The 27,298-nt window shown below is 36.1% G+C and overlaps 1 protein-coding gene and 1 pseudogene across 7 annotated transcripts; one reads left to right on the top strand and one right to left on the bottom strand.

Moving 5' to 3' along the window:
* The first annotated feature begins 582 nt into the window (after nucleotides 1–582).
* On the top strand, nucleotides 583–16,039 carry LOC120072618 (uncharacterized). 7 transcript variants are annotated; one of them, XM_039025025.2, is made up of 21 exons: nucleotides 583–762; nucleotides 1,004–1,038; nucleotides 2,569–3,115; nucleotides 3,590–3,684; nucleotides 3,818–3,886; nucleotides 3,972–4,133; nucleotides 4,218–4,296; nucleotides 4,392–4,546; nucleotides 8,420–8,483; nucleotides 9,010–9,089; nucleotides 10,066–10,131; nucleotides 10,465–10,515; nucleotides 10,611–10,747; nucleotides 11,776–11,866; nucleotides 12,558–12,638; nucleotides 12,775–12,852; nucleotides 12,944–12,979; nucleotides 13,067–13,110; nucleotides 13,460–13,538; nucleotides 14,590–14,638; nucleotides 14,783–16,039. In XM_039025025.2, the coding sequence occupies exons 3-21, from the start codon at nucleotides 2,581–2,583 to the stop codon at nucleotides 15,895–15,897; spliced, it is 3,066 nt and encodes a 1,021-aa protein (XP_038880953.2). In that variant the 5' UTR covers nucleotides 583–762; nucleotides 1,004–1,038; nucleotides 2,569–2,580; the 3' UTR covers nucleotides 15,898–16,039. The 7 variants fall into 7 exon arrangements, with proteins under 7 accessions (XP_038880953.2, XP_038880950.2, XP_090168294.1 ...); XM_039025022.2 differs by having other exon boundaries at nucleotides 3,815–3,886; XM_090312168.1 differs by lacking the exon at nucleotides 1,004–1,038.
* A 9,437-nt stretch (nucleotides 16,040–25,476) lies between these two features.
* On the bottom strand, nucleotides 25,477–27,049 carry LOC120073549 (UDP-glycosyltransferase 91A1 pseudogene; annotated as a pseudogene).
* Between the last annotated feature and the right edge of the window lie 249 nt (nucleotides 27,050–27,298).

Here is a 27,298-nt window from a genome sequence, read left to right as displayed (position 1 = left end):
AGTTCGCTCCCAGAAATATAGTCATCCCCACTCCCTCACGTCAATCCTACAAGCCTTCGTCTAATTCGAAATAATAAAAAATGCATAGGTTGTTAGAAGCAGCTCGAGTACACAGATACATATAATATACCATATCATTACTTTATTTCCTCTATGAGGGAAAAAGAAAAGTAATAAACCTGGAATCTCGAGGGTGAATGTGTGTCGAAACTTCAACCTTCAACAACCTAAGCGAGATTTCCCTTGTCGAGGGTTGAAGTATCGGCCTATGTATTGTTTCCAAGTTTTTCTTTGTTCGTCAAGTTCTCAACGTTTGACCTCCACATTAGTCGAGTTCTCAACGTTCGACCTCTAGCCTCGAACTCCCAAAACAACAATATTTCTCTAATAAGTTTCAAAACAACAACATTTCTTTTTCAAAACAACAACATTTCTCTAATAAATTTTGAAAACAACAATATTAATATTAAAGGTTAGACCTAAGAATATAATAAAATATCCAATCATCCACTTTTAATAGGGCGCGTGCCAAACACCGGCAAATCATGAAGCTCCAAAATGACCGACTTCAATTTGTTTTTCAACACGCGACCCATTCAATCGCGTGAGACTGGTTTCCGTCTCTGAACTCCGGCGCAAGGGCGTCCAAGCTTGTTAAAAGAAAATAGAAAAAAAAAAAAGAACTCGGAGGCGCCCCGATCTTTTCCAGTTTCCAGTCCCACCATTCAAAATTGCACTTCAAATTTTCTTCCACTTCATGAGGTACTTCTCTTGTTCCTCTATTAGATTTCCAGTTTTTGTATATATGTATATTTGTCGTGATTATGAAATTATACTAGTTGCTCCACTGAAATTAGTGCTAGTCCGTGGGATCTATCATCTCATACATCCTGAAAATCTGGATTTGATTTTTCCCCGTTTCATTCATTTCTTTTTTCGTGTTGTGAAATTTCTTAGTTGTTTAGTTCTAATTCTAATTCTTATTTTTCTTTGGAATTGCCAGTTAGGGTGCACAAATGAGCTTCATTGTCTTTTCAGGTGAAGCTCAATTCGTTATATTGTTGTTTGTTACGAATTAAATTATGAGGTGCTATGCTAGGTGGATTAAAGTTTCAAGTATTAGCTTAGGTTGCTGATTGAAATTGGTGGGGATTTTGTATGATTATTATTTATGTTTTGTTGTTTGAAATTCTTCCATTTTAAGCTGTGCTCTGGTCATTTCTTATGGAATTGTTGAATTATGGAAAACTTTTTTGTGAATGATTTTTTTCTAGATGGATTGAGATAGATAGCTCACAACTTCTGTGTGAAAATTTTGTCATGTGATACATATAGTACGTGTTTGAATTTAGATAGATGTCACTTGAACAGTCGAAGTATCTTCACTTAGAATTTAGAAATATAACAAATCTGATTGTGATTGTTCTGCATTTCGTTGCTTGACGAATAATCTTCAATGTAGACATTGTCAAACATTTATCAGTTAAGACCATTCACATTGGCTTGCTCAATGGTTCAGTGGTTTTTTTTTTCTTTGGTTCTCCCTCTCTTTTCTTTTTAATTTTCTTATCAAGTTTATGATTTTCAAAATTATTGTCATTTCTTATTTACTGTGGACATCTTGTTCTAAACTAGCTTCTGATTTCTTGATGGGATTTTCACTTTAACACACAAGCTATCATTACACCTAAGTTTGGGATCAAGATATAATTTCTCTTACCGCCGAACATTAGAAAATTGAAGTATATCGGGAACTCATTTTGCATATGAAGTACGTGTATGCATTGAAGGTGAATATATATACATATATCGATCCTGCTGTATGGTTCTTGTTCTTACAATTAAATTAATTACTGGTTTCTTGCATTTTGCTTTTATGTCTCAACCTGGCTCTAAGGCAGTCTAAGGTTGAGGACTCTTTGACTCTCTCTCTCTCTTTCTATATATATATATATATATTTATTTCTAGAATTATCTAAATTACAAATAACAAGTTGTAAAGAAGGTTGAGTTTTTTTTTTTTTTTTTTAAAAAAATTATTTTTTAATTATAAATTAAATAATAAATTAAATTAAATTACATTTTTTAAAGCAATAACTTCCCTTAGGAAGTTTGAATTATGTACTAGATAGTTAAGCCTTTTCTTGGTGTAGTTGCTTTTTGCTAGCATAGATGTTCTTTGGTCTCAGCTTACAATCAAGTAAACTTTCTGAGGGCAATTGTAAAGTAAGCATCAGAGTAGATTGAAGTCAAAGGAATTTGAGAATATCTACACACGAGAAAGAATTTTTGAGCTATAGTTTCTCCTTTGAGCTTATTTTGGCTCTATCACTTATGAAGTGGATCATGGAGTCGAACACATTATTTAAGAAAGTTTATGTTCTTCTATAATGGTAATCTATAATGCTGTTATATGTTCATTTCATTTGCAGTGTAGTCTAGAAAGCTAGGTCCCATTCCACCATTTTTCATATTTATTTTGTTTTCTTGTAAATCATTAAAGATTAAAAGTTTCACAATTTCTCATTCCTAGCCTTTGTGTTTTTCATTGTTCTTTATTTCTATCAGACTATCTGTAAGATGGGAACTCAAGGTCAAACAGGATTAGTAGCACAAAAGAAGATGCATCCTCCTCAACCTGGAAGATTTGAAGATCGTGAAGATCTCATTAAATATGTTCGTGATTTTGGTGCTGATCAGGGATATGTGGTAACAATTAAGAAGTCTAGGAAAGATAGAAGGGTCATCCTTGGTTGTGATAGAGGAGGTGTGTATCGTAATAGGCGTAAGATTGATGAGAGTCCACGTAAAAGGAAAGCTAGCTCGCGCTTGATAAATTGTCCGTTTGAAGCAATTGGCAAGAAGGAAGATGATGCCTGGATGCTTACCATTAAAAATGGGGACCATAACCATGAGCCTTTAAAAAACATGTCAGAGCATCCTTACAGTCGCCGTTTTACTGAGGATGAAGTAAAGCAAATAAAACTGATGACTGAAGCTGGTATAAAACCACGTCAAGTGCTTAAAGCTCTCAAACAACACAATCCAGATCTGCAGTCAACACCAAGGCATTTGTATAACCTTAAAGCCAAAATTCGCCAAGGAAATCTATCAGGTTATTTCTTGTATCTAGCTTTCCTGTGAAAAGATTCATTGCTTGTCCATGTGGGAGACGAGAAAAAAAAATAATAATGAGAAGAAGAGATATGTAGTGCCACGGTCTCTTGATGGAGGTAGCATTGAAACTGAATCCTAATGTTGCTCTTTGCTGGCCTTGTGGTTGGGTCTTAGTTTTTCTTTTCCTTATTTTGATGGGGAATATAATCCTCGGGTGCATCTCTTCCAATTTCATGTCAGAGGAGCAATTTTAGTTTATGAGGTGGCAGTAAGAGTTTAAAGTTCGTATTTTTTATCATGATTAATCCTACTACTCCTGTACATCCATTTATGGTTAAAACAATTGGATTTGATAAATGAGAACGCTAACTTTCTTTACTTTTGTGGAGTTATAGGCATCAAGTTGTAATATAGAGTATGGCTGCTCTTCTCAAATTCAGACTCTTAAAGCAATCCTAACTTTTATTTTCAGAAAATAATTTCAAGTCGTGGAGACCTAATATTTCAGTTCCTACAAATGGTAGTCATACTGTCATTGGAGATTCAGTCCAGCAAAATCATCAGCTGGTAAGATCCAATATGAAAGGACAAAAAATGACGTAGATCAAATGTCCCTATACTCATATATGATTGGTTTCAATGTATATGACAAATATTTGACTGACTCAAAGGTGATAAGTAATTGTTTGAATTGTAGAAGGTTCCCAATTTAGTTGGAGGGAAATTTTTGGATTCGCACAACTGTCCAGTGGTTGATGTTATTAATCCAGTAAGCTCTATATTTCAGACAACTTATTTATTTATGAATGAGGGTTTACATGTCAATCATGGTGTGCCCTCTACTTTTGGGTTAGGCAACACAAGAAGTTGTTTCTCATGTGCCTTTAACAACTTACGAAGAGTTTAAGGCTGCAGTTAATGCAGCCAAACAAGCTTTTCCCTCATGGAGAAATACACCAATTTCTACTCGTCAGTGTGTTATGTTCAAGTTTCAGGAGCTCATCCTTAGGGACATGGTTAGTATTAGTCATGCCTTTTTTAAAATTGCTTGAATTATATAAGCCTTGATTTTCTAATATGGCAAGAATTCTTGTTATTAGGATAAGCTTGTGACGAATATTGTCGCAGAACAGGGAAAAACGTTAAGGGATGCTCAAGATGATATCATCTGTGGTTTAGGTTGGTATATTCACTTATCATATCTTGTTGCAGTACCACATCACGTGATCAAATGTGAAAAGATTGCACTCATTTGCCTTCTGTTTTGCCTGAAGAGGTGGTTAAACATGCTTGTGGATTGGCTGCTATGCAAATGGGGGAGTTTGTCCCTAATGCATCTGATGGAATTGATTCGTACTGCATCCGAGAACCAATAGGTGTGTGTGCTGGGATATGCTCTTTAAACCATCCAGCAACAGTTTCCTTATGGGTATGTCCCTGCCCTGTGCTCTCTTTGATTCTATTGACATTCGTTGCTTTTCCCACCTCCTCTCTTTATTCAACATTTTTATCTGACAAAAATGTATAATAAAGTATCTGTATAAACATACTAGAACAACCCGTTATCATAACTGAACATATATAACCTTCCCTTTATGATTATGGCTTGGTACAGAGTGAACTTATTACTTGATCATGTTAGATTATAGATTATAAGTTCATAACCTTAACCTGCTTCCTTTTATGACAAATTAGAGCTACAAGTTATTTGCGTCCTATTCGTACAAGGAATCTTGAACTAAAAGATAGATTCTAGAAGCTTCTATAAGCCAGTCCAAATAATCGAGTAATTTATTTTTATGTTCATGAAAGTACTTATTGGAATTTCAAATTCTCATTATGATTTGGTCGTATATTGTACTTTCAAGTTCTCCTACTAAACTAACATGAACTTTAGAATCATTACAATTTCATTCCAATTTGGTAGATGGAGACATTTGATTTATTAAGTGAAGCTCTTAATTCTTCGACAAAGGTAAAAGGTTTGATATCTATCGACATTTTGGAACTATTTGAAGTATGGAACAAAATGCTTGGTATATATGTACTTGCATATACCTGTTTTCTTCTTCTACCCACCTCATAAATGTCATGCTTTATAATGGCATATTAAATTACTAATCAACATAACTAAATTACTTCCACGACCTTAGGAGTCCCATAGTGGTAAGGGCTCGGGATGTTCTGATTTACTCTCTTAGATCCTGACTTCAAGCTCTTAATTTGAAAATATGAAAACTTAAGATGTCTTGGGTGGTTGATGTCTACTTAGAAATTGTAGGGTCACGAGCTGAATAGAAGGAGGTTATGGAAAAATGTACATGAAAACTTTTTTAGACTAAAGAAATAAAGGAAATTTAGATGCATACTAATGTTCTCAAGAAAGCCACTCTTAGAGATATGGAAAGAAAAATGAAAGCATTATATACGTGTAACTGATGTTAATAACAATGCTATTCTTAAAGTACTAATATGTCACACCCTCTCCCAGATTACCCTCTCAAAATTAGAAGAGGATATGACCGTGGTAGTTATTAGCCCTACTGCCAGTACCCACCGCCTTAGCCCTCTAATCTGAATGCCAACTTGTTAAACATTAATAATGTATGAATAAGATACGCCTCCTTAAGATTCTACAAAATATTATATAACACATGCATGCAATCATGATATAACATCTAAGAGATGAAACGTTCACAGATGGCCCAAACAACTCTAATAGAGCCTTAGTCCTTCTCAAAATATGTGTACATAGGCAGATCAATAACCTAAATCTTCTTAATATGTTGAGTCTTTTAGTGGCAAGCAGCAGCAGGATCAGCCCTGAGGAATCTGACCGCTACTTGAGAAGGGAAAACACAGAAATTCCGTGAGCTAAAAGCCCAGTGAGTGACTATAGAATCGTAAAGCAACAAGCATAGCATCACTATAAACATGTAAATATACCAATGAGTAAACTCAAGCAATTGTCTCGAAATGTAGCTTTAAACCATTCTCAGACATCATTAAACATTATTATTCCCTAGTTGAGAACGAGCCTAAATGCTCTAGCTCCCAAACGTTTATTACCGGCCAAGAGACCCATACTTCGGTCTCTCATTCATAACTGCCTACGTGCACGTGGCCATACTAAGTACCATCATATCTTAGGTACTTCTGCTTAGATACCTTCCCAAATTTGTCCTTTAGTATCGAGCTACTAAGATACCTTCTCATATATCCTTCGGTATCAAATTGGCCAGATACCTTCTCAAATGTCCTTCGGTATCAAATTGGCCAGATACCTTCTCAAATGTCCTTCGGTATCAAATTGGTCAGGTACCTTCTCAAATGTTCTTCGGTACCAAATTGGTTAGATACCTTCTCAAACGTCCTTTGGTATCAAATGTGTATTTTGTAACATCAAATTAAGTTCCTCCGCGTAGTATTTACACAAGAACTGTTCCATTGCCACTCATTTACATAAGAACTCATTCTCTCATAGCCTTCCTTTAGGAAGCATATATCAAAATCAGAACCATAGCTTTTGTAATGGTTACACGACATACCTTGGCCTGTGTTACACACATACAAGCGGGGAAACATGCGTTAAGTTATTCTCTAACCATTTGTTGCTTGAGGAAGTATAAATTCATCATTAATGTCACTATGCTTTACTTGATCGTATATGCATGAGTATTGGAAACCTTAAGTTTATTTAGTCATTCACAGTTTGTCAGGCTTTTAATGGTTTATACGCTTCCCCCAGCTCTTCTTGGCCTGAAAATATATAATTCCTGGTTAAACTACTTAGAATTCTTAGTAAAATACCTCAATTAATTCATTTATTAAAGGAACTTTCATCAACACAGATAGCTTAGTGGCGAGATCCCCCTGAGCGAGGTCAGCGAGATCCTCTAGAGCGATGCTAGCGAGATCCTCTAGAGCAATGCTAGCGAGATCCTCTAGAGTGAGATCAAGCTTTTCCTAGCGATACTCACCTTACCAGCGATACTCAGCCCAATTCCTAGCGAGATTTTCTTTATAAGCGAGATCCTCATCCCCATATTTCGTTATAACTCCCACGGTGAACTAGTTGGTTGTTCATCCCAAGCAGTTGTCTGTTTATACACCGATTCCCTGTTATAATTTTAAAAATTCATAACTCAAAATCCAGAACTTTTTTCAAGAAACTTCCTTCTACAAACTTGCTTAGAATTGAGTTAACTTTCTTACATTAAAATTTTAGCTAAAAATTCCTTGTAGTTTGGCCTGGAGCTTCCAATCTTCACCTTGGGCCTTGATTAATCCGAGGTTCTGCCTCTTCTGCAAATTCTCCACTTTTGTTCTTCTCCTCTTGCAATCTTTCTCCGGCAGGACAATATTGAAAACTAGATTCTCTCAGCTTTCAAATGGCACCGAATTTGCTAAATTTACTTTTGTCAATTGCCGAAACCATGCTTTTGAAGTTTCACTTCCCTTTTAATCTTTCTGCCGCTTCCTGAGTTCAAAGAGTAGATTGCCACGTCACCCTACACTTAGTGCCTCCCGCCAGACTAATGATTGAGTTTCTTCATTATATATATTTTCCTCCCCTTCCTTCATAATCCCTATAAACAAACATGAATTTCTGCTTAATAAATATGTAATATAACATTCCTTTGGCTAAACATGCTTATCTAGGGAACCTAAGTTCGGGGTTTACATAATAAATATGATAAAGTTATTTATTAATTTATTTTTACTAGTAATACTTGAATATGAAATTATCTTAATGAGACAATTAAGTGAGGTTTATGAATCAAAATATAATTCTTGGACGTGATATAAAATCTTTAATGCTAAAGTTTAACCTTTTTATCCGTCTGAAATTGTTTTTAATTCAAATAAGGGAAATGCGTGTATTTTTATAAAAATGAGAACAAAATGGACATATAGAGATCATATAGAGATTTTGCTCTGATAACATCATTTATATAATATTATAGATTATATTTTTAAAGTTTTAGCCTTAGGTTACGTTACAACTTCGGCTTTTAAAGTTTTAGGGTTGTGTTTAATAGGTCCCTATACTTTTTAAATTTATCTAGTAGGTCTTGGAAGTTTTAATTTTTTGTTTTATGAATCCATAAAATTAAAAAGTGACCAATAAGTTCCTCACTTTTTAGAAACAAAATTGCAATATGGAGACGAAAGACATCCCTCTAAAAGTATTGGGATTTTGTTATATCATGTTCTTTCATGAACTCTCCAATCTTTGCTTTACATATTTATAAAGGAAATTGGAGTGCTGAGTGCTAAGTATGTTATCCTTGCAATGCAGATGTTTCCGATTGCAGTTACATGCGGCAATACATTTGTTCTTAAGCCATGTGAAACACACCCAGGTATGTTTCAGAACCTATCTCTTTCTCTTACTTGTGAACTTGATCTATGAAGTTCCCACATTTGCAGCAGAAATGAATTCATTTCTTTCCTATTAATTTTTGTTTCAATCACATAATTTTCTCCTCGTTTCCTATATATACATATATAAAAGGGTAGAATAAGAGACACATTATCTAATGTGATTTACTATCTGGGATTTGGAAACTCTGATATTTTAATGTTGGTAGCAAAAAAAATCTCCATGACTGGGTTCACTGTGTCAGAGATGAAACTTGGCATACTTCATGTAGAAATCACTCCCTGATGTGATGTTATAAAATATACATAAGACTCATTTTGGTCTAATTTTTTTGGCCTTTTACGGTCAACACTACTCCAAAGGTCGTTTAGCATTGTATTTATTGTCATTTTATAATGACCGAATCTTGCTACGAATGCTTATTATTATTACTATTTTGAGTAAACATGCTTTTTACTTATATCCTGCACATCACAGTCAGCAGTTGGTAATATTATCTGTTTCAGGGGCTTCGATGTTGCTAGCTGCATTAGCGGTTGAGGCTGGCTTGCCTGATGGTGTTCTAAATATTGTTCATGGAACCCATGTAAGACAGTTCAATAGAGAGTTATTGTTTCTTTTGATTGACATCTAATTAGCATACTTCCTGAGTGTTTTTTTTTTCTTGGAAAACTTATTGAGTTAATCTTCTGTTATCTTGAATAATGTTAACTTTCCCACCTTTTGGTGTTTGGAATTTTTTATTTCTTTATTCATTTCATATATCAATGCAATTTGCTCTTTCTTTCTTTCTTTTCTTTTTTTTTTTTTTTTTTTTTTTTTTTTTTTTTTTTAAATTAGACTATTAATTAGTACTGGTTCATTATGTGATAGCTAATTATGTATTTAAATTTATTTACTTTCTGTGAACAGTATGGTTACATTTAAATACCAAGCATCTTTATAAAATAAAATATTTAACTGCCAGACAATAATTCTCTTCCGTATCGAAATGCAATATGCAACGTCGTACATTTAAATTGTAGACATTTAACTTCTTAATATTTAATCTGCATATCACAAAACATAAATGGGAGGAAATTGATGTCCTCTTTAGAACTCTTGGAATTTCAATGAGTTTTATCTTTACTGCAAAATGAAAATAGAAATATGCCTTCCCGATTTTATTTATGGCTTATTATTCAAAACATAATATGTTTCAAACAGTTCAATTTTTAATAAGTAGTAAAATTAAACTTGTGCCATCACATTTTATGAGTGGATCTGGCGACTCTGTCCAAGCCCAAATTGCCATATAAATAGGAGTTGCCCCTTCTTTTATACTGCTCACGCCCTTGAATGAAATGGGTTTCATCTAACAATTTCTAGCATCACCCCACTGGTCAAAGCTTTTTCTTCTTTCTCTATTTTCTTATCTTTATATATTTACTGTTCTAATTCTTTTTTGTGACTAGCCTTTTTTGACATCAGAGATTATAATGCCATCATTAGTCTATTGCTACCATAGTCTGTTATTTCTGATTTATGTTGTCTGCATTTTTTGTTTTAAATTCTCTGGTTAGGATATCATCGACTATATATGTGACGATGAGGACATAAAAGCCATATCCTTTTCCAGTTCAAGTTCAGTAAGTGCTTCTCCTTATTAATAGTAATGAAATGCCCAATGACAAAATGCAATTAGATATATATGATGGGACCATAATAAATATTGATAACAGCACATATAAATTTCTTTTGTTAACTGTTCTTAAGTTTTGTGAATTATTTCTTTTCTTACATAATTTCCGTTATGTTCAAATGCTATGACTACTTTTCTTTATGATTAAAACACGTTCCATGTACATTTCATTCCTATACATGATTGAAAAGAAAACTTTCTTGCGAGTTTAGTATGTTTTGGTTCACTATTCTGAATTTTCATTTTCTTCTCTTACTTTACTGTATAATTTTACTTGAAGGTTGGAAAGAACATATATGCTAGGGCTGCTGTAACAGGAAAGCAAGTTCAGGTGAATCCTATTTGTTCATCCACTGTTTTGTTTCTTTTGGTCAAAGTGTTACAAATTAGACAATAATTTGGCTGATCTTTATGTTGATTGCTTAGTCCCACTTTGGAGGAAAGAGTCATGCAATTATTATGCCTGATGCTAACATGGAGGCTACTTTAAGTGCTCTGGTTGAAGCTGGACGGACATGTATGGCTACTGTCATCATTGTCTCCGTTGGGAGTTCAATTATGTGGTATAGTGATTCTTTCGTTTATCACAATCCTTATCTTCCTTCTTCTTTCCTTTCCTTCTGGAAGTCGTCTTCTTGATCGAGTTCATCATCTCTGGACAATTAGAACTCAAAATACATGGTTTTATAGATACTATTTTATTTGCTTATCCTTGTAGTACCTAGTCTGTTGAGATTTGGTCTTGAGCTTATCAACCTAATCTTTTGCTATGAACAATTCCAGATTTTTTGTTTTCTATTTTGATTTTCAAGTTTAAGATCCTTGAGAAAGAGGCGTTCTATAAGAATTCGAATATGGATTTTGTGGTTGCAAGCATAGGCAGATTGGCTTCCTATGATTGAGGGCATGTTTAAGAAGATTAGCTTTCATAAATCTATTACCGCAGTCATGAAAAGCTGTCGTGGACAGCCAAGTGACGCCTAAATCTTTTGCTGGAGCAGATATCTGTTACTTCACAGTATGTGCATTATAAAGTGTAAACATATTTGTTACGTTTTTGTGCCTCGTAACATTTCTACAAGTATCAAATATGCACTTTATGTTCTTGTGACTCCCAACTGCATTTGGACTTCTTCCTTCTTTCTACTTTTAAAATAGCTTTTCACTGGACTTTTGAAAACAACAAATTAACAGTACCTTTTGTATTGGAAATTATAAAAATTGGATGGTTTTCTTCTACTTACCAATGGCATGTTGACCAATAGTTTGTCAAGTTCTGTTCCTTGATAGCCATCGCAAATCTTTTTGTAATTATTCCACTTTCACCATTAACCTAGACTGGATGTTTTTGTAACATCTTCTCGTTGGGGAAGGTACTTCTTGTCCCTTTGCTTGTTTAGATTGTTCATTTTGATCCTTTTTTTTTTTTTGGAATGAAGTGGTTTCTCGTTTATTATTAAAAGAAAAAAAAAAGTTTGTTCCTTGATAGACTTGTCAATGTTTTTTTTAGTTAGGGTTCTCTCTAGAGAGTCTTTAAATCTATTGAACATATGAGTTTTCTAGTTATTGGTACTCTACGATGATTTTCCAGGGAAGAAAAACTCGTGGAATGTGCCAAAGCACTTAAAGTGAATGTGGGGACGGATCCCAAAGCTGACCTTGGTCCTGTGATTACCAAAGAGGTAAGTGTACGGAGAAACTTCTTATTCTTTGGTTATAGGATCTATGGTCTATGCACATGTAGGAGATTATTCTTTTCCTCTCTAATCCCTTGATCATTTCAGGTGAAGGCAAAATTCTAACTTTTATTTGGATCTGAAACTTTTCCATTAAAGCTGGCAGTTCATTCTTTTGTGAATGTTTTGCCAATGAGTCTTCTTCAATTTAAAGTATCTTAATTCCGTGTTGAGTGTTTTGTTCTTAATGGTGTTCTGACGCTCATAACTCTTGTGATAGGAGGTATATGGGGATGTTTTATTTATGTATAAGCAGGGACAAATGTGAAGAATTCACCATACAAGCTACCAGCCAATTTGAGGCGGTTGCTCTCTGCCAAAAATGCTCCGTTAATCTCAAAATAACAGACACCCCACTCCCACAAACTACTAGGCTATAGAAAGGCAGTGTCCCCATTTCTAACAAACTCACTCAATTTTCTCTTTTACCCTTTCTGTTATAAACCTTTACCAAGGGTGGTTTCACATTGCCCTTCCTAGTATAATCATTCACAATAAGAGGCCTAACATCTTGTTCTCTCTCAAAACAATTACAAGAAACCATACCATCTGTATTTCTAGTGGGACATTCATGTCTATGTTACTGTGTACAATCATATTCGACTATTAAATTAATTATCGGAAAAATATTCCACAGGTGAAAAATCGTTTTTGTAAATTAGTTCAAAGTGGCACTGAAGATGGTGCTAGACTTTTGCTTGACGGTAGAGATATTGTGGTACTGATTTGTTATTATTCTGAGTTTGTTAAATAAATTCTTGTCATTATCTTTTACTAAAATCTAATGATTGTGCTTTTCATTGATGAATAATAGAACTTTCGGGCGTTTCTAAGTTTTTTGCAATATTTTGTAGGTCCCAGAATATGAAAATGGAAATTTTGTTGGTCCAACCATTTTATCTGATGTAACAACTGACATGGAGTGCTACAAGGTATTCTTATCTCTTTCTGTTAAAATGTTGTCATTATTTTGACAGCATTCTGTTGCACATTAATTTTAATAGCAATATTTTGTGTTGACAGGAAGAATTTTTTGGACCAGTTCTCCTTTGTATGCAGGTACTACTCAGTTTTTCATCCAATTGTTAATATTGCATGTTGTCTTCATCAGGCTGTCTTATTGTTTTCTTTTGGTTTTACCGGCAGGCTGACAACCTAGAGGAGGCTATATCCATAGTAAACAGAAACAAGTACTTCTTTTAACTCTAGTAAACTGAGGTGGCATTTAGATGGCATACTTTAACCATTATAGTCATTGGGGTGCTGCATTCCTTATACCATTTTACCTTTCTGGTATTCCTTAATCACCTTTGATTTTTGAATTGTATCTTTTTCTATTTTAAAGTTGTAGTACTTTTCTTTTAAATCTTGGCGTTGGTTGTAGCTTCTTGAAGCTGCTTTCCTTGAAGAAGAAAATTTGTAGACCCTTTTTTTGTTGACTCTTTTTTGACAATAAGGTGTTGCACGTGCAAAATTCCTCCTCCTTAGTCAAGACTTCCTGGACATACGTTTGAACTACTTTCGTCAAATTTTCTGCAGGAACCGAAATGGAGCTTCCATATTCACAACTTCTGGCATTTATGCGAGGAAGTTTCAGAGTGAAGTGGAAGTGGGAATGGTTAGTGATCAAATTTATTGGTGATTCAAATTTCTATCCATTTATATCCGTTTGATGTACGCCTAAGTAGATAGATTGAATTTTTTTACGTCTTGCTCTGACATGTGGATTATAGTGTTGAATGAAACCTTTGGACTTTGAGTGTTTTTCATGGAAGTTTTTGTTTGAGAAAATGATATATAAGAACTGAATCTACCAGCAAACTGATTACACCTCAACTAGATACAATACAAACTCTATATACAATAATAATGTTCGAACTCAAAAGTAAGCCACTCATAAATCGAAATAACTGAGAACTTACAAAAACCTCGAAAGCTTGTGGAGATTAAAAAAGTAGTTGAGCCACACTTCTAATAAGCGCTATCCTGAAAACAATTATTCATTCTGTGCGGGTTGCATGCAGACTACAACGGTCGTCTTAATAGGATACAACGACTAATTCCAGTAGAACTCCATCTTTTAACTACTTGAATTTGGTAGAAATCTTGAATATTTGCTCTCAACTTAACTCAAGATCAAAAGAAAGAAAGAAAGAAAGGAGAGGGCTCTTCAATTTGGAATGAGATGCTACAAATGAAGAAACAAGTTGCTATTTATAAGCTAGCAACTTAATAACTCTCAAAATAAAAAATAAAATCAAATAAATACAAAAATTAAAATATTTGTTAAATTTAACTTAATTGAGTTATTGACCGAAAGCAAAAATAACTCATTCAAATTGAAGGAACTACAAATTTAACTTTCATATATGTTAAATTTGTACATGAAACATCATCTAATTTGATAGTTTCAATCCAATTTGAAGTTTCTAACCATGAGTTTAATCTACATAGTTAAATCCATTTGGTATATTTCAATATTCAAAATGTTTCACATTTTATCACTACACTATAAATATCCAACCGTTCGAAGCTGGGCCTATTTGTAACAAATAACCATATACCGAGGCCTATTTTATTCTATTAATGTTGGATTTTTTTCCCTAAATATAGATTCACATTTGTTATTTGTTTCCACTTTTTCATTTTCCTTCCTAAATCCATTTCAGGTTGGTATCAATGTTGCTGTTACAGTTCCGTTGCCATCTTCCTTTAATGGTTTGAAGCCAACTTCTGTTGTTGATCAAGTTCTTTTTCAGTTCAATTTTTCAACCTCTTTGATGCTTCGTTTCTGTCTTGCAATATTCTTCATTTCTTTTTGCTGTCACTTTCTCCTCTCATTGTCTGGTTTGTAATTTGAAGACAAGGCAGGACTGGAATTTTACACCCAATTGAAAAGAGTGGCTCAACAGTGGAAGAACTCACCAAGTATTGGAGTCTCAATGGCGGTGCCTTCACCATCTAAGAGACATTTGAGATCCCGTGCTGTACCTTCCATGTTGGTTTCAACATCTGACAAAGATTCACCTGGTATGCGGCAAAGAAGTTTACCCCCGTTGCCTTCCACATCTGAGAGGGATTCACCTAGCGTCGCTGTATTGCTGCCGAACTCTCAAATATCTCAGACAGGTTTAGCCAATGAAAGGGCCACCTCCTCTCCACCGACTTCTGATAGGGATTTGCACGGTCAGGGACTCTCCCTGATTTCTACCTTGTCCTCAGAGGGGGATGTATCCAACCAAGATTTGTCTCCTGCCATGCTTTCAGCAGGTGGTAGAGATTTACCTGGTCAAGCTACCTCAGTGGCAACATCCCGATCATCTGAGAGACTGTATGTACCTCAGAAATCTCATTGGAACGGAACTCTGAGGGCTGATTCTATTCCATCCAATTCTGAGAGGATCCATGAGCCCTCATCACACACAAACAGCATCAAAGGGCAGGCATCTCGAACAAGTCATCCTGGTTCAGTATTAGCTACAGAGGGGTTATATCTGCCAACATCTCATGGCAGTATTTGTCTAATTGACCATGGAAATGATAATACCATTCCATCTCGAAGAATCGACAGCATGTGTCGATCATCAGAACGGGTATACATGCTAGCAACTTCCCATCTGAACGACACTATGAGTCAAACGTTGCAGCAAACTGATACCTCCTTGCTTCCTTCTCATACTGACGTTGCTTTGCAATCAACTTCAAATGGAATGTACTTGTCTAGCTTGTCTGAGAGGGATGATAATATGTCTTCCACTGCTTCTCAACAAGCTGAATCTTTAACATCCACTTCAGAGAGAATGTATATACCTCCATTAGTTCATAGAAATCAAGGTATGGCACCGAAATCGGAATGGTTATGCATTCCCACGCCTGCTGTATCTCAGAGAATGTATCCACAAGGCCCAGTAGTTCCCGCAGATGAATTTCAAAGCCAAGAAGCATCATTGACATTGCCTGCATCGCAAGGAATGTAAGGGATATTATTTTATTAATACGAACATTAGCATTTAGGATAGCCAAATTCCCATATTTTTTTCCTTGTCAAGACATCAAATTACTAATCATTTTTTTCCCTTTTATCTCTAAGAGAAGTTCGTTCAGGGGCTATTAACATCATTTCGTTCCTGTTTTTCTAGAACTGAGAGTTCAGCAGCAATTGCTTCTTAGAGTAACTGTATTTATTTTCAAAGGGCGATATGGGTTTGAAGTTTTGAGTATAGGTAATTTCAAGAATGCAAAAGTTTATCCTCCTTTTCCCTCATGCACACCCAGTTCAAATAATTTTGGTTATTATGTTTGCGACTTGTTATATTTTAGTCTATATACCATCAATGGTTTAAATTTAGTATGTATACCTCTAATACAATCCTAAAATTAGTTTCTACTCTTAGTTTATGATTAACTTTTTAAAAATAAATTTAGGTCTTTATTAGCATTTTTTACTATTAAGTTTGAAAAGATATTCACAGAATCACATTTACAAATAAAGATTTGAAGGAAAATTATAATAATTATTTTATCAATTTCGTTTAAAATTAACTTCAAATAAGAATAAAAATCAATTTAAAGATTTATCGAGAGTAAAGACAATAAATTTAGATTTGAAAATTATAAATTAAAACTGTGCGGTTAATTTTGTGCATGCAAAAATTTTAAAACCTTGGCAACTATAAAGTACGAAACTATTTCAACTCCTTTTTTTTTTCTCGATTTCGTTCCTGTTTTTCTTCTCATACTTTTCCCTTCTTTATAATTGTAACATCGATCTATTTCCCCTATCTTTTTCGTGTTAATTTTTAGTTTCTTTCCATATTTTAATAATTTGGAAATTTTTGTCAAAGATAAAAAAAATCTCAAATTATTTACTGAAATAGCAAGAAATTTTTTTTTGATAAACTTCTATAAGCATTTATAAGTGATAGATTTATGTAAGTTTTCATTACTTATAGACATTGGTAAATTTTTATCAGTCTCTATCAAAGAAGATTAAGTTTTATTATTTTGTGTAAATAATTTTTCTTATTTTTCTATTTTTGAAAATCCGTAAAAAACTTTTAATAGAACAAATATCAAATTATTTATAGAAATAACAAAAAAAAAAAAAAAAAAAACACTGATAGACACTAATCAATGTCTATCTGATAGATTTTTGTCAGTTTCTATTACTTACAGACATTGATAGACTTCTACAGGCTATTAAAGAAGATTAAAATTTTACTATTTTGTATAAATAGTTTAGCTTATTTTTCTATTTTTAAAGATCTCCTTTTAATTTCTTCTAATATTTTTTTCTTTTAATTCGCTTTTTCATTTGTATTTTGGTTTCTTATTTATTTATCATTTCTGCATTATCTTTTTTGTATTTTTGTGCATCAAATTGATAGTGCAGTTAGCACAATTATTTGTATACATCTAAACTACCAACAATTAATCATCTTTTAGGGGTTTCCCCTCTCAGTCAAAGTCGTTTCGGTTGCATGGATCGGTAGGAAATACCATTCCGGCACAATATGGGGCGGGGTGCAACCAACAAAACTACTTGTTACAAATAACATCTTGTTGTTGCCTCTACTGATCTTTCTGAGAGGTATATATGAAGAGTTCCATTTCAATCTCAACAAACGAGGAAGAGATGCTGGTGATTCAACTGCCCGAGGCTGTTCCATACCCCGAAAAAAAAAAGAGTGGTACTGATAATAGGAGAGGTGCCGTGTTTGGCCTCGCCGTTTTCGAGTAATAATCTGACACCAGCTAGGTTCAGGATGAGTTATATCGAGGAATAATATTGATTGTGTTGGGTCTTGAGGACCAGGATGGCCGAAGATCAAAACCTAAATGTGCCAGGAGTTGATCATCGAAGCCAGGGCAATACACTGGTGCATTTGAGTTTGCTAAGCGCTTTTGCGTCAAGGGTGGACGCATGGATTTTTATACCATGTCTGCTCGTTGTTTGCCAACACTCGTTTATAAAAGGCGATCCTAAGGGAAGAAGAATGAAAGGGATAAGGCTGCAAGAAGAACCTAGAGAGGAAGCTCCACCGAAAGAAGATGAGGAAATAAGACTCGAGTTTCTGGAAATCTTTCAAGAGGGAGTTCCATAGCGAAAACGAAGAGAGGAAAATTCAGAAAAAGAGAAAAAAAAGAAGAAGATTGAATGGATTATCCTGAACCTGCCTACGCCGCATGCTAATTCTAGCATCTTTTCATAGGTTTTTGCTGACTCTCTCCTCTGATAAAAGAGTTTACCATCTGGACCTAGAGCTTTCTAAATTCCTTTCCTAAAGCTTTTGAAGAAAAAGCGAATCAGAGTCTCAATTTAAAAAAGACCTAAAGTTAGGGATTTATCAATCAATAATGTTACTCCAATACCCAACCAAAGGGCTACTGCGGTACCAATCAAAAAGACGGTTGTCGCTACTGGACGACGAAATGGATTTTGGAATTTATTGACATTCTCCAAAAACGGTACAGTTAATAATCCCGCCACCGGCGCTCACCTTTTTTGTCTGGGTGCACACAAGAAAGTCCCATCATCAGCATCCTTTGCTTTGTGACTAAAGTCGTGATGATGTGGCAAGTGGTGCCAAACAAAATGCGGGCGCTACTACTGGCGATTCCACTGGGGAATAGAAGCCTCAAAGCTGTCAAGATGAACTATGAAATTAAACAGCCACTTCGCCAATGGCTCGCTTCGAAAGACAGAATGCTTATTTATATAGACAATTATGAATCATCTTGCTTAGAGATAAGAGTCCCGTGCCAAACTCTCGTCCCTCTCACAGAACTTCAACATCAGCTAGGTCTAGAGGGAAGTTGTGAGCATTACGTTCATGCATAACTTCCATACCCAGATTTGCATTGGCAGGTTTCATTAATGAAAAGAAAAGTAGAGGCCCGCCATCTGCTAGCATTATGGTTTGGAATCGATTCTTTATCAATGGCCCACCCTTTCTTTGAACCTTGTCAATGATCGAACTTAAAGATATGAACTGAGTGCCATTTGATGAGATTAAGTCCCTGTGTTGATTTGATGATCCACTAGTTGATTCAAGATCTGGGTGATTCACCCCATTTCACTAGTGTCGAAATAGGTCGGGAATCCGAAATGACGGCACAACACAAGCCTAATACCCCCGGAGGTGCCGCTTTGCCGCAGATCCATGCCCCTCATTCGCCCTTCACTAAATGTTAATGAAAGCAAGCCCTTTCATCCTAATCTCATCTACTGAAAAGGGGCCGGGCGTAGCGGGAAATCAAAATACAGAGGCTGGTCCTACCCGGTACCGTCTTCAAAAAGTAATCAAGGTAAGAGAATCCCGTGTTCTGCATTCTGCCATTTTCTCCCTTTCTTTTCTGTACAAGGGATCCCCCCTCCCGCTAGTTGGTCGGTTGGAGAGTCGAGACAGCCTTGTCTTCGGGTGTGCTTCATCTCATATATCTGCCCGCTTCGTAATTGAATGTCAGCCTTTCATTAGGTGTCCGATGAGACCAGAGTCGAACCTAACCGTTGAGCCCGAGGGTTGTGTATGTACCCCACTAGGTAGAACAAAGGGTCGCAAGATCAATCTTCCATTTCTAAGAGAATTCCATTAGTAGAAAAAGCAAAGGAGGATTGATGGCATGAACCGGTATGCTCCTGTCCCGTAATAAAACCTGTTGTTGCTGATACTTTTTTCTCGGTTCCTTCTTCCATAACCCGAGCTCAAACTGAAACTTCAGCTGGCTGGTTGCATTATAGACTGACGCTGGAATAGAATAACAGCCTAAAAAAACCTATTGATTCCATTATCCGGCCCTGGAGGCAAGGGTAGGCAGAAGACTGGGGGTTTGAAGGGAACTACTAAAGGGATGTGCATAAAAAGGTCCGTATTTTCCTGCGAAAACTTGCAAGTGCCGGAGGTAGCTGCATTAAAGACTCAGCCACTCTCCTCAAGTGGGTTAGAGAAAGCAAATCCCTTGTTAAGTTAACGATTGATGCACGTAAATCTTGTTATGGTGTCAATTCGAGAAGAATCAGTTCTCCCGGTCCAGCTAGAGTAATAGGGGTTTTCTTAGACATAAGCAAGAATGATGCTGACCAAAATGTCCACGAGCTTGTTTCTTTCTATTTCTTAAGCGCTAACGACTACATTGTTCCACCTCGTGATTCCACTGCCTTGATCCACTTGGCTACATCCGCCCCTACCCCCGCACAGGTTTTAGTCTCGAGATACGGTCAAATCCTTACCCTATGACCGAACCCAAGCCCCATCCCTTTGCCCGTTCTTCCAGCCCAATAAGTGGCTTTTCCTGAGTGAGCTCCTTTGTGGCTATCTATTTGATTGTATCGAAAGGATCCATAATAAAAAAAGTGTTTGTGATTGTTCCAGAAGAAATGAAACAAAAGATACGGTAGAGCTAGGACAATTATTGTATGAGGTCTACCCTCTCGGTCTGGGGGTGCTGTACTCATGTGAAATTGTGTCCCTTTCTATGTAAACGAAAGAGCTCCTGCCAGAAATAGCTAATGAAGACTGGGTCCCCTGTCGCTGACAATTGAGTGTGGCATTCCATGCAATGAAGATATTATCGAAAAAGATCTGAGTGGTCTCGTTGCAAAAAATTTGCATCTTTCTTTTTGTTTGTGAGTCGGTCCACCATGATCAAGACCCATACTCCTGGCATGCTAGCAGTGATAATCTCCTCTGCTGTGAATCAAATTGAAGAAAGGCAGCTGAAGCAGAAATGGAAGGCTTCAATACCAAAAACTACGGAGACGGAGGCATGATCCACTAAACTAGTTCATTTACGGATACACTACACTAGTAAAGAAGAGAAAGCCCAGAAACAGACTCCCCTTTTGTAGACTCACACTAAACCTCCAGTTTTGGACTGTTGGAGTCCAAGCGAAAGCTAGATTCGTTTTTTGACTTCTTTCAAAGAAAGAGCATGAAATGAAGAAAAGAAGAGAGGAGGAAAGTGATTCACTGGTGGAGTTTGTCTCTTGAAAATGGTTTTCTTTCTGTACTCTCTTGTTGGTCTTTTTCTCGATTTTCTTTCATGGTATCCGAGCAGTCGAGCAAAATGTTCTGAGTTTAGGTCTAATGGTATCATTGTTTATCACAACTGGTAAGCTGCCACCGGGATTGTGAGAATCTACTGTGTGTAAAAGGACCAATGATGATTTATAGGGTATCTTTCCCAGGCGTCCTATTATTCCCATCCTTCATTTACGCAAATAAAGCAGCCGAAGAATGGGAATGCTAGACTCTACCAAGTAAAGCAACTGTGATAAGTCTGGTACGTCGTCAAAATGGAAAGTATCATGGTACGTCGTCCTTTCCGCCGTGTGATAAGTCTGGTACTCTATTAAGAAGCAAATGATCGCCTGTCATATGCGCTGCCCATATCCTGAGCCTACTTAGAGGGGACTCAATAATGGAGATCTTCTTTGACACGTTGCTATTATAACCTTCCTGACCACAATTTCTTTTTTTTTTTTGTTCTAGTCACCCCAAAATACCAAATTGTATTCATACTAGGTAAAAAAAAAAAAAAAAAAAAAAAAACATAAAGTAAATAAATCAAAATAGAAATGGATAAAGAAATAGTGGGTTGACACGTTGCTACTATAACCTTCCCGACCACAATTTCTTTTTTTTTTTTTTTTGTTCTAGTCACCCCAAAATACCAAATTGTATTCATACTAGGTAAAAAAAAAAAAAAAAAAAACAAACAAACATAAAGTAAATAAATCAAAATAGAAATGGATAAAGAAATAGTGGGTTCCTTCGTTTCTATGGTTACTTCTTAAACGATGAGGTCCTCTCTATACACCGGAACTCATTCTTTTATTTCATCAATGTTATTGTTAACTTGTACAGTTCACCCTCTTTGACTTTACCCATGAATTAGCTAGTAATCGGACTTTCACAACGAGATCTACCTATACAGTAACGGTATTTAATTATGAAGATTAGTTGGGTAGCTGACCCTCTTAATCTGTTCTTGGAAGAATAATGCCATAATCCTTCTGTTAAATAGGATTTCCTCTACTGCCTAAAAGAAGATTTTCCTTTTCCTCACATCGATGTTCTGGTGGACAACACCGCTGGACATAGGATGCTGTCCTTTATGGATGCTTGCTTTCTCTTGATATAACCAGATCAAGATGGCCGAGGAAGACAGAGAGAAAACGGCGTTTATCACCATATCAGATAGAAGGGTACGTTCTGTTACAACTTTAGTGTAGTTGTAGTTTGTATTGGTACTGAATGAACATATCAAACAAAGGCAATCAGTATAAGCCCTTCTCCGGCCTAGGAAAAGCAGCGAACTCTAGAAGCTAGGGCTTTATTCACCTTTGGACGCCAAGCCAGAATGGAATTCATATCTCCTTCGTCTGGTCGAGAAAGGACTGTGACTATTCTATTACATTACGGAGAAGTCCATTTTCGTCATGATCGATCCACATCCTACCCGTAAACTCGGTCGAACGTCTTCGAACGTCTCTCGCTTATTTCTTAGGGCGAGCTCAATTACAAAGCCTTCCCCGAGAAAGAGTAATGCCTGCACTCCTCCATTGATGATATCTTGTCAGTCCCTGATCTCCTTTGGTGGCCTTACTTTGCTTTCAGGTCAAAAAACGAATCTAGCTTTCGCTTGGACTCTAGACAACATTCTCCTTACCACAATCAAAAATCACTACGGCAATGGCGCTAAACCTGCACTCTCATTCATCTCCTGTGAACGAAGAGGCTCTTTTCGCTCTCTACAATCGGGTTTCAACCCGGCTACGAACCGGCTTATAGAAGGATTCCTTTACGTATGCAATTTCTTACTTAACAAAGAAGCAGACTCCCACGGAGCGGTAATTAGTAGGTGTCAACGGAAAGTCAGGCATAGAAAGTTGGCGGTTCGGCATAGGGAGGAGTGAATACCCGCTTAGCCCATCGCTTTTTATGGCTTACCTTCGGGAAGTTTTTCCATTGTGAAAGTCTTGGCTTGGTCTTTTTCTATTGATTGCGCATAGCTCTTTCATGCTTCTTTGTAGCTACTCAAACTTCAGGCTCAAGCTAAGCATTCGCTACCTCGCGTAGCTTCTGCCTGCCTAGCAACTTTCTTAGCTATGATCTTCCCAGTAGTTCATATAGGAGCTATAGTCGTTTCATTCCTATTCGTTGTTATGATGTTCCATATTCAAATAGCGGAGATTCACGAAGAAGTCTTGCGCTATTTACCAGTGAGTGGTATTATTGGACCCTCGATTGTGCGACTTCTTTCTTCCTTTCTTCACGTATCTATCATAGACAACAAAGACACAAATTTGACAAGAATACCTGCACCCGTAGCTCCCATCATCACACCTATCTTATAGTCGATTAGGAGAACAACTATGTCACTACAGGGTTTACTCTTCCTCATGTTTCATTATTCATATTTGATGTCCTGGGACATAGATATTCGAGATATTCATTATGAATCGCCAAAGTCTTCCTACTTCTCCATTGTTCCAATCAGATCCGAAAAATGAGAAAGAAATCAGGACCAGAATTGAATCATGGCTATATAAGCTATTCTGATATTCAGATTCGATATAGATGAAATCGTGAAAGCGGATGATTTCCTTGGACTGAATAGCTTCTCGTTAGAACGTTTAGTAAGGATTGATAAAGCCAGAAGAGGTTTTTTATGCTATTTCAACATCCAACGAGATTGAAGAGTCCCGCATAAGCTATCTGGATTCTAATGGGCTTTCTTCCCCGATATGCCCTTTCTAGAGGACCGCTATAATAGAATAGGCTTTCTTCGCCCGTGCTTTCTTTCCCTCTTTGCTATCTGCTCAGCTCACTCTTTGTTGACGGCTTCTCTTGACTTGACTCTTGACTCTTACTCCTTCCTTGAGGAAGGGGATTACTAAGCCGAATCCGAATCTAATAATGGAAAGGTAGATTGTGGCTATTGTTTGGTCTGGAGTGTCGTCCATCTTTCTGGATGACATGTAATAATCAAGTTTTTGATTCCAGAGTCAAATTGGGGAGACAACTCCTTCAAGGCTTTGACTTACATTTTGAGGAAGACTTTCCCAGCAACAGAAGAAAAGATTGCGAGGTACTTCTACCGCATCAAAAAGATACCTTCGAGCTCAGCTTTGTAGGTGGGTTCTCCCTTATTTTCGGGCTGCTAAACTTGGGTGGGTCTAAGCACGGGAAATGAGCCATGTCTTTAGGAAGGGCCTTAGCCTTAGCTTCAAGATCTCAGTTTGCACCAACCAGGATTTCTATTCTCACCAGGAGCCGATTGCTCTTAAGGAGAAACCGATGGAACAAGATAGTCGTTCATTTTTTTCTCTCCCGATCTGGTTTCGGTTAAGTAATCTGTCTATCCATCTGGTTAGGTTTCGACCGGAGGGGGAGACACATTCATGAAAAGTGAGTAGCCGCGGGGGACTGACCAACTATGAATAGATATCTGACTTTCGGGTAAGAGTATGAATATCTATTATGCTAATGTAAATAAATTATGGCGAGTTAATTTTAATACTTTATAATTGCGTAATTCTATAAAGAAAACATAAACATCATTCGTTTTTATTAAAATCAATCTGATTCTAACATTTCTGTGCAACAATCAGGGCAGTCGCAAGGGCACGTGCTCCTCACTTCGTGACATTTTACCTATACATATTATTTTTATTACATATAAAAATTTACTGTTATATTTTAAATATATATTAACGCTTGTTCCTAAAATACAAAATATGGGTACATATATGTAAACATATTTATATACACATATTTCCTAAATTTTAGTAAATTATTTTACTAAGATTGATTATAGGAAAACTAAATTTTAGTAAATTATTTTTCTAAGATTGATTATAGGAAAAACTTAGTTTTATTTTTAAATTTATTGATAAATATGTAGGTTCATTTTATGCTTAAATATTTAGGTGAATATTTCTATAAAAGTTTATATAAATTTTTATTTAGTATAACTTAATCTAGATATGACATATAAATGCTTTTAAAATTACCTTCAAGTTAAATTATAAGTATAGTCCCTCATTTTAAAAATACTATTAAATCTCTAAATCTTCAAATTTAACTGTAATTAATCCTTTAATCCTTTAAAAATGTCTGATAGATATATAAACTTTTAATTTTTATTTAATAAATTTCATAAATTATTAAAAATGTTTAAATACCAATTGTTTTATTAGATAAAAAATTATTTTTTTTCTAATTAAATCTCTGGTTTTTAACTTTGTAGTCAATAGATATGTTATTTAAAAAAAAAAAAAAATCGTACTATATATTAGATAGAATTTAGGGCCTATATTTTTTTTTTTTTTTTTTTTTTTAAAAGTTCAAGAACCAGGTATAAATGGATACAATTTTAGAAGTCAGGTTAAAATTTTAAGTGCCCCTTAACTTGAAATTCTGAAAAAAAAAAAAAAAAAATTGTGTGCAACACCCAGTTGGTTTTATTTCCTTGGATAATATTTTCATCTTTTATTTTAAGAAATCTTATTTATAAGAATGCTATTCGCATCTCATTAGTGCAATACGTGAGTGTATATATTCCGACATGGAAACTACCGAAATAAAAGATCTTCTTCAGCCTTTTCCTTTCTATGGGTTTTTAGATACTCCAAAAACTGGTTGATTAATAGATCATCTTTTTCTTTGTTCACAAATAAACCCTTCATCTTTTTAATTGTGTCTCTATAAATCTGACCTTCTTCTTTCAACATTACCAGTTTCAATGATTCTGCCACTGAATTCCTTGTAAATGAACCAATCAATTGGTTCCTCGGAACAGAGTAACCCATCATCTTCTCTTCTAATACTCTCGCATTGATTCCTTGGTCTGCCAAGAAAGTTAGTAACACCAGAGGTGTTTCACTCTCAATCGCTTCCACAACAGAGCTCCAACCAGAGTGCGTCAAAAACCCACCCACCGAGTCATGCCCCAATATTTTCAACTGTGGCGCCCAAGTGGTCCACACAACGCCCCGCCCTTTGGTTCGTTCCTCGAACCCCTCGGGTAGGTTGATGGGGTCCGGGTCTGTCGGCCCTTGCTGCGTCCTCAACACCCAAAAAAATGGCGTCTTTGATATTTCCAACCCAAAAGCAATCTCTGTAAGTTCATGCTGACTAGGCTTGACTTCGCTCCCGAATGCCACGTACACCACAGAAGCTTCGAGTTGTTTGTTGAGCCATTCTTTAATCGAGTGCCACGCTGGATTCTCGTGATCCCCACAATTGTACTCTGACGTCGGAAGCTGACCAACCGGGAAAATAGTTTTACCATATACATCTCCAAGCACTTGAATCCATTCCTGTCCGAATTCAGGGCAAGCTCTCACAGCCACTAAATCACTATAGTCAGCACTCCTTTTAAAGCGATCTAAATCAGAAACGCCGGTTATGTTACCGGTCACGCTGTCAAAGATATTCATGATTTCGAATTGACGAAACGCGACGGTTGTGGGGAAGGGAATCCAATTGGGAGGAACGGTAAAGTCCTCGGGATTTATTCGACTATCTCCCGACGTAGGTCCGAGAAATGCGAGAAACTGGGGAATAAAAATACTGAAAAAGGCAGTGTTAATCCCGAGTTTGGGTCCGATCTGTTGGCCGATCCAATAGGAAGCAAAGTCGAACAAGATCCAATCGGCATTGGAAGATCGAAGAAAGTGGGTGAGGGGTTGTTTGAGGTCATCGTAGGCCTTTTTAAGATACTGAGTTTGGTGGTAAGGGAGATCAATGGTGGCCTCTGCATTTGATGGCAGACCGTCGACTTGAGGGAGAGGAATTTTGACGAAGCTGAGGAAAGGAGATAAATGGGGAGGGAGTTTGGTAGGGAGACGGTCGATGTTTTTGGGAGTGGAAACGAAGGAGACGTGGTGACCCTTTTGAGCAATGAGTTTGGAGAGCTCAAGATATGGAATCATATGGCCGAAAGCGAGCCATGGAAACATTACTATATGGAGCTTCTTGTCGCCGGCCATGGAAGAAACGTGGAGAATATCCTTTGCCGATGCAAACTAAAACAGAGGAGGTTCGATGGTCGAAACGGATGAGTAACGTTACCCAACCACTGGAGTAGAGCAACTATGTTTCTAGTGGGACAAACCATATATATATTTCAACAATGGTTACAAATTTTGTTCTTTTGAATTTTTTTTTAAACATATTTCAACTCAACTTCAATATTAGAGATTCCATTTTTCGGATTTAACTCTTACAAAAATACATTTAGTGGTTGTATTGCTATAAATTTTTTTTTTTACAATTGACCCAACAAAAAAGCACTGATTTTGCCACAAGTTTTATTTTAATATCAAGCCAAGTTAGATAAGTTGAAAACAAAAAGGATTTAAAGTAGAAA

Source organism: Benincasa hispida, chromosome 3 (genome assembly GCF_027475165.1).
Source record: "Benincasa hispida cultivar pf3 chromosome 3, pf3_genome.v1.1, whole genome shotgun sequence".
Classification (NCBI taxonomy): Eukaryota; Viridiplantae; Streptophyta; class Magnoliopsida; order Cucurbitales; family Cucurbitaceae; genus Benincasa; species Benincasa hispida.
This window is presented reverse-complemented; position numbering and strand designations above follow the sequence as displayed.

Bases quoted from the DNA above. Each gene is read 5' to 3' on its own strand.
- LOC120072618 (XM_039025022.2), top strand. From the start codon at position 2,581: ATGGGAACTCAAGGTCAAACAGGATTAGTAGCACAAAAGAAGATGCAT. The intron at 3,685-3,814 runs GTAAGATCCAAT...TTTGAATTGTAG, and splicing joins TCCAGCAAAATCATCAGCTG to AAGGTTCCCAATTTAGTTGG. The intron at 9,090-10,065 runs GTAAGACAGTTC...TTCTCTGGTTAG, and splicing joins ATATTGTTCATGGAACCCAT to GATATCATCGACTATATATG.